The 6,875-nt window shown below is 28.6% G+C and overlaps 1 protein-coding gene across 1 annotated transcript; it reads right to left on the minus strand.

Annotated features, from left to right (window-relative positions):
* Positions 1–5,858: 5,858 nt before the first annotated feature.
* Positions 5,859–6,671, minus strand: LOC136075768 (uncharacterized). The gene has a single exon (XM_065789205.1). The coding sequence runs from the start codon at positions 6,669–6,671 to the stop codon at positions 5,859–5,861; it is 813 nt and encodes a 270-aa protein (XP_065645277.1).
* Positions 6,672–6,875: the final 204 nt, after the last annotated feature.

Raw genomic sequence — 6,875 nt, forward strand, 5'->3', positions numbered from 1 at the left:
TATATATACATATATATATATATATATATATATATATATATATATATATATATATATATATATATATATATATATTCGAGCTTTAATCGAGCCTATATGAACGAGCCTATGATGTTCAAGCTAGGCTCGTTTTTTAAACGAACCTAATTTTTTGTTCAAGCCCAGCTCGTTTACCATTCAAGCCGAACATGAACAAGCTCTTGTCGAGCCGATCACCGAGCCGTTCACGAACACGAGTCACGATTTACAGCCCTAAACTAATGTTCGCTATGTCATTTTTGATCGAACACTTTTGGTGCTGATGAAGTAAGTTACCACTTACTTCATCAGCACCAAAAGCTTTATTCCTTTTTAGAGCTTTAAAGGCTATATCGAGCTTGCAGTGGGTTAATTCAGAAGAATACTCGTTGTTATAATGAGATTTGTTTATAGGACACAAGTAGTCTTCAAACGAACTCTCGGTCATATGAATTTTGGAGAGATTGGTTCCAATTTCAGTAAAAAATTTCTTAATTATGTTTGCAATTTTGCTCGGTTAACATATACTTACATCTTCAAATTTTATAGTTTGAGGTAAAGAACTTAAGTGATTTTATGATCAATAATCCAAGGACTATTGAAGGTTTTATGACTAATTAATTTTTCACATACTGGAAAGTTCGCGTCATATACTAAGTAGAATGTTTCAAAGAATTTATTATAAATAGTACTTGCATCTTCATTAAAGTTGATGTGCCCCCAATGAAGTAATGATTGCTGATGTTTAAAATCATTTTTTCTTTGACGTATATCAGAACTCCTCACCCGCGTTTATTTGTTTGTCTATCTAATGAGACTAATTCAAAATTCTTAAGATGAAAATTAGAATTATTTTCAAGTTCGATAGAATAGCACCAAGTTTCCGTAACACATATAATATTAAAAATGTTTTCAGTTTCTTCTAGAAAATGTCAAAAGTTTTCATTATTTTTGCTTAAACTCCTTATATTTATGTGGAGGATTCTGATTTTTTCACTGTTTATATCATTTACATTTTTGAAAAAAAATTCTTTAATGGTGCTGGGGTAATGATATAAACTGTCCGTGTACATATCACTAAAAAAATTTACATTTGGGTCTGAATTTTTATCTGACATAATGTATTTTTCGTAAAAGCTATAGGTTAGCGATTGAAAATCATTAATTTTTGTAATTATTTTATACGTGCACAGTTTAAAGAATTTCTTTTTGTTATTGTAATTAATAATCGTGCGTTATCAATTTGTTATAGAAAACTTTTGCATACTTACCTGACGGTCTTAATTCTTTAGCTTTTGCGAAGAGTATTTTTCTTTTTTCAATTGTTCTTTCGCTGTAGTCATCGTTGAGATATATCCGTTCATTCCAAAGCTTTAGTCGTTTATAATGATGTTATATTTTTTCTTTGTCTTAACAGTTTAGGAACTTTACAACTATTGTTTGTCGCTTTTTTTGTCCAAATTCTTTTTTTTTTCCAGTTCTGTGGACTCTTTCTATTTAAATGTCATGTTTTATATTTAATATTTCTTTTATAAAATATTATACTTTCGACTCGCTTTCTTCCCATGATTCGTTTTCTTTTTCTTCAAAATCTTCAAACCTCAAGTTGTTTCTCCTGCTGCGATTTTCTAATTCATCAATTTTGTCTATAAAAAGTTCGTCTGAATTTTTATTTTTATTTTCTTTGATTTAATATTTTAGTTTTTCATTAGGTTCGTTCGTTTCCATTATGGTTTTTCCGTAACATTAGTTTTGAAAGTTCATTCCGTTGTTTATTGTGGCAATTTCATTTTTAGTATTAACAATTAACACTGTTCTCTGAAATAATAAAGTTTTAGCATTTTTGTTTTACGTTTTTCAAACTTCAGAAATGCCTAAGTTACAAAAGTTTACAAAATCAAATTTTTTTTTACCTGTTCTCTATAATTAGAAGCAATGATAAATTGTAGTTTTTTCTTCAATATTGCAAGAGTTACCTTAACACTCACAGCTAAAACTAAATCATCATTGTGAATTTCTTGAGTTAAACCTACATTTATATTACAACAGTGTTTTTGTTTAACTGCCATTATTATTATCAGCGCCAAGGTTATTAAAATCAGAAAAATCATGGCCTGCCAATTCAACTTATTTTTGAACAACTTCTTTTTTGTTTTGGCTTATCTAAAATCAATGAATCTACAACACGCTGAGAAATTTTCTGATACTCTTTTGCACTGCTTTAAAGAACAATTAAAACTTCTTTATTATATTTAGGGTAACAGTTAGCAGTGTCAATTTTTTTTTTGTTCTCTAACTTGTGGATAAGGTAGTACATTATTATATGTTTTCTTAACATAGTTATACGCTTTCGCAAAATAAAAAGTAAACGTTAAAGCGTTAAAAAACTATTTAGTTGTGGTACGTAACTTATCGTTGTAAAACTTGAAAAAATTAATACTTTGCAGACTCAGTCAATCATCGTTCAAATTTTGAAAAAATATCACAAATATGGTATAGAATACAAATGGTATACCAAATTTTAAAGAGTTTTGAATTAAAAATTAAAAGTTAAAAAGTCATAAATTGTTTTCGAAAAAATCCTTAATTTGATCTTTCAAAAGATTGGCTACTACTCACCTCTGCTTTTCCTAATTTAACTGTTGGTTCGCTCTAAAAATATTTAATCCGGAATCTAGGGGAGAATGGGGTATTAGCAAACAGCTTAGCGGGAGTCAAAATTAAAGACATCGGTTGTTCGAAACTGATCGTATTTATTGCTTATCATTTAGTCTAACTCTTCAGTTATAAACCCTCAAAAGCAATTTATATAAATCCTAATTTAAAATGAAAATTTAGGGCAAAAATAAAACTTTTTTTGTTTGGAATTACTTTATTTTTTATTTGTTAATTAATTAAGGATATTCTCACTTTCGCCAGGCTTTACGATTGTAACACATAATCGAGTCTTCCTTGGAGATATCATGAACTTTTCTTCGCAACCTAATACAGCAACAGTCTTTTAAAATTATTATTTCATTTTTTTATTATTAAAACCATACAAAATTACAAATAAACTTTATAAACAAAACCCCGGGACATTTTACCAATAGTGCACTTCTTGTACAACCAGGACTTGCATTTATGACACGTGATCCAATGTTCTGTGGCGGATCGTTATTTTTTTTTTTTTTATACGTAACTAAACGGTTCCGTTAGTCACTTTTTGCGATCTTTGTGTCGCATAAACAATTATATTTTTCTTTGCAAATTTAATAACAAATTTCTGTATCACTTCGGGCTATACTTTTTACTTTAAATTGTGTTAAAGTGTCTCTAGTTGATTAAAGTTCTTTTTTCTTCTTTTAGTTTTAACATCAGTATTTTTACTTTTTGATCCTTTCTTTCTTTTTTTTTTGTTCTAAAATATTTTTAACTAACAAACAAATATTTTATTTGTTAAAATAAATATGAAATTAAGTTAAAAAAATTAATGTCCTGGGCGTTAACGTCCACGACTTTAGACGTCCACGACACTTTAGACGTTCAAATTACCCCACTAATTCCGTTTGTTATTTCCGTATGGAAACAAACAATCAAACTATTCCCATTAAAAAAAGTTTTGCTGAATTTCTATACACTTTTGAAATTTATGGCCTATAAAAATTTTATAAAATTCTATAGAAATTCTATAGAATATCTGTTAATTTCTGTAAAAATTTCTATGGAACATTTTTTTTCTACTTGTTTTTTTGTAGAATAAAAGTTTTATATCAATTTATAGAAAAATTATTAGAAATTCTCTAGAAATCCCATAGAAATTCTATATAATAGATATTCTCTAGAAATCGAATAGAAATTCATAAGAATTTTATAGAAAGTTATTCTATATAATAGATATTCTCTAGAAATCCCATAGAAATTCTTAAGAATTTTATAGAAAGTTATTCTATATAATAGATATTCTCTAGAAATCCCATAGAAATTCTTAAGAATTTATTTAGGCCATGTGTTTCAAAATTTTATTGAAATTCCATAGAACTTTTTTTCCTGGGTCAAGATTAAACAGTAGCGATATAATTACAAAGATTTCTAAAAATATGGAATTTGAACAAAAAAAAGATGAAAGCCAAAACTATTGTAGTATTGTAGAAATTCAGGCTGATACGCCGAGTTAAAGAAATTTAATTTGGCACATTGGATGAATATAAAATTGAAAAAACACATCGTTTTGGAAATCTAAAAGAAGATAGAATACTGAGAACGATATTTAGAATTCTGAACTTTTAAGATATAACGAAAATAAAAAAAAAATCACACATTAAATTATTTTTTAGAAAAGCTCAGTTTAAAGTTTAGACTTTTAATCACTGCTTTTGAATGTTTTTAAAGCCGCAAATGAAACTTTATTAGACAATCATTAAGAAAATATAAGTTTTTTTAACAAAAAATAATTTGATTAGGGTAAGGTGGGGTAATCTGAGCCTATTTTTACCTATTTCTGACTTTGAGTTAAAAAAAAACAATGTTTAGGTATCGGCTTTCTGACAAATGATGTCTTAAAATCATGATTGGACATCCTACTAAACAAATTTAACAAAAAACTATTACTTAAAATACAATCAATAAGTCAGGGTAGCCTTTATTCGAAGATGCCTAAATAGACCCACATTACCCCACGTAGTGGGGTAATGTGGGTCTACATAAAATATTGGTAGTTCTGGTTTAAAATACTGCTGCTTATGAAAAATCTGACATACATTCTATATGTACGCCCCTTTTTTATAGTATATATACAAGGTTTTATTTAAAAAAGTAGTTTTTAGTTGTTTTTTTTTTAAAAAAAAGTGCATACATACACAGCACTACAATAAAAATTAAAAACTCGATCAAATAAAAGTAAAAAAAATGGTGATTTAAAACAGAAATCATGTTTTAATAAAGTGTTTTATAAGAAATAACTATTTTTTTGATGATTGCACTTTTATGGTAAAATTCCTGCTATTTTGGGCACTTCTTAGATCTTTTTGGGTATTTCTTTGATACTTCAGTAAAGGTAATAGTTTTTTTTGTACATTTTTTTTTAACTTTGTTTTTTTCCTCTCTGACTTTTTGTTCCTCAAGTAACCGTCGTTTGACTTTCTCATTTGTAAGGAGTTCTCCACATTTTGCTTGTACTCTCTTCCTTTTTTGTTTTTGCTGTTCAATTATTGCTGCTGTTTCTGCAGATACATTAGGACATATGATTGACCTTAAAGCTTCTCGCATAGCTGATCTCGGTGTTTGTATTCTTGGAGATTTAGGGCTATAACGTTCAGGTGATTGATTGAGAAAGTCAATACCTGTTATTCTTCTTTCCATCTTTTCTTTACTTAATGGTGAGATACCTGAACCACGAAATCCTGCTATAGCATTTGCTGGAGAGAGTCTCTGACACAATTGTTTCAATAATCCTTTAAAAGCTGTCTTATCAATATTTTTTTGTTGTGTTTCTCTTGCAAACCGCTTTAAAATTTTTCTCCACTCATTCTTTAATGGTCCAAAGACAGCTACATCTAACGGTTGTAATGCGTGTGAGCAATTTGGTGGAAGACAAATAATTTGGATATCGTTGTCCATGGCTGCTTTTATAGTACCATATGTTAAATGACTTCCATGACCGTCATAAAGCAGGAGTATTGGTTTTTGATCTTAGTCAACAAATGGTATGAAGTGCTCGACAAACCTAAATAAAGAATGTATTTACTTCTATCGAATCATTTGTAACGCCTTCAAGAGCAACAATGGCTATTCAGTGTAAATACATTAATAAAAAAAAGGAAAGAAAAAAAATTAAAATAAAAAAATGAAAATTATAAAATTCAAGTAAAATACCAGTTTTCAAATAGAAAGTCTTGCATCCATCCACTTGCTGTTGCCCCAAAAGCACATCCTGGTGGTCCATTTTCTACCCATTTAGAATACAGATAGCCTTCTCCCTTAAAAACAACAAATGGTGGAAGATATCTTCCATCTGCAGACACGCAGAACAGCACAGAGTACATAGCTTTACCAGAAGAACCAGCCAATTCATAAGCATCTTCGCTTTTTGGATGTACAAATACTCTCTTCGTTAAGTGATTTGTGGAAAGCCCAGTCTCGTCAAGATTGTATATACTACTTGGTACAATGTTATTATTATGAATCACATCAGATAAAATAGTAAAAAATTTATCTACAACTTCATGTGTTAAACTTTTAGCTCTTGAAAATGTAAGTATTTCAGGTTTGCGTAATCGAAGTTTATCAACATGACGCTTCTTAAATGAAATTATCCAATCTTTTCCAGGAATTCCATTTTTAAAAGGAGTTTTCATCCTCATTGTTGTGCAAAATTGACCAACTAAATTACAAATGTCAAGAGAATCTAATGGAAGACCATATCTTTGACAATACTGCGCTGCAGCTACAATCATAGTTTCATCATTATCACTCAACACATTTTTTCGACCTTCACGTTTGTTTGCATTAAATTCTTGTTGTTTTATTCTTCGTCTCAATGTTTCTTTAGGAACAGAACATTCTTTAGCAGCATGATAAATAGTACTTTTTTTCTCACATACTAACACAATTGCTCTTTCCAAACTATCAGCATTGTACTTGGGTTTTATTTTTTTATTATAACATCTTGGCATTTTTTAAATACTTTCTAAAGTAATATTTATGAAAAATCTGTTAAACTTTTAGTGAAATAAATTAGCATAAATCATAAAATATCACCAAAAAATATTTAAACACCATTTAGGTCTTATATAATATTTTATTTGACTTAGGTATTATTTCATACAAATAAATACACATGTTTCTTAATATAAACTTCAAAGATATAAACTTCAAAC

This window comes from Hydra vulgaris, chromosome 02 (genome assembly GCF_038396675.1).
Source record: "Hydra vulgaris chromosome 02, alternate assembly HydraT2T_AEP".
Classification (NCBI taxonomy): Eukaryota; Metazoa; Cnidaria; class Hydrozoa; order Anthoathecata; family Hydridae; genus Hydra; species Hydra vulgaris.

What these genes read in the sequence shown, in the direction of transcription:
- LOC136075768 (XM_065789205.1), bottom strand. Translation starts at nt 6,671, where the DNA reads ATGCCAAGATGTTATAATAAAAAAATAAAACCCAAGTACAATGCTGAT.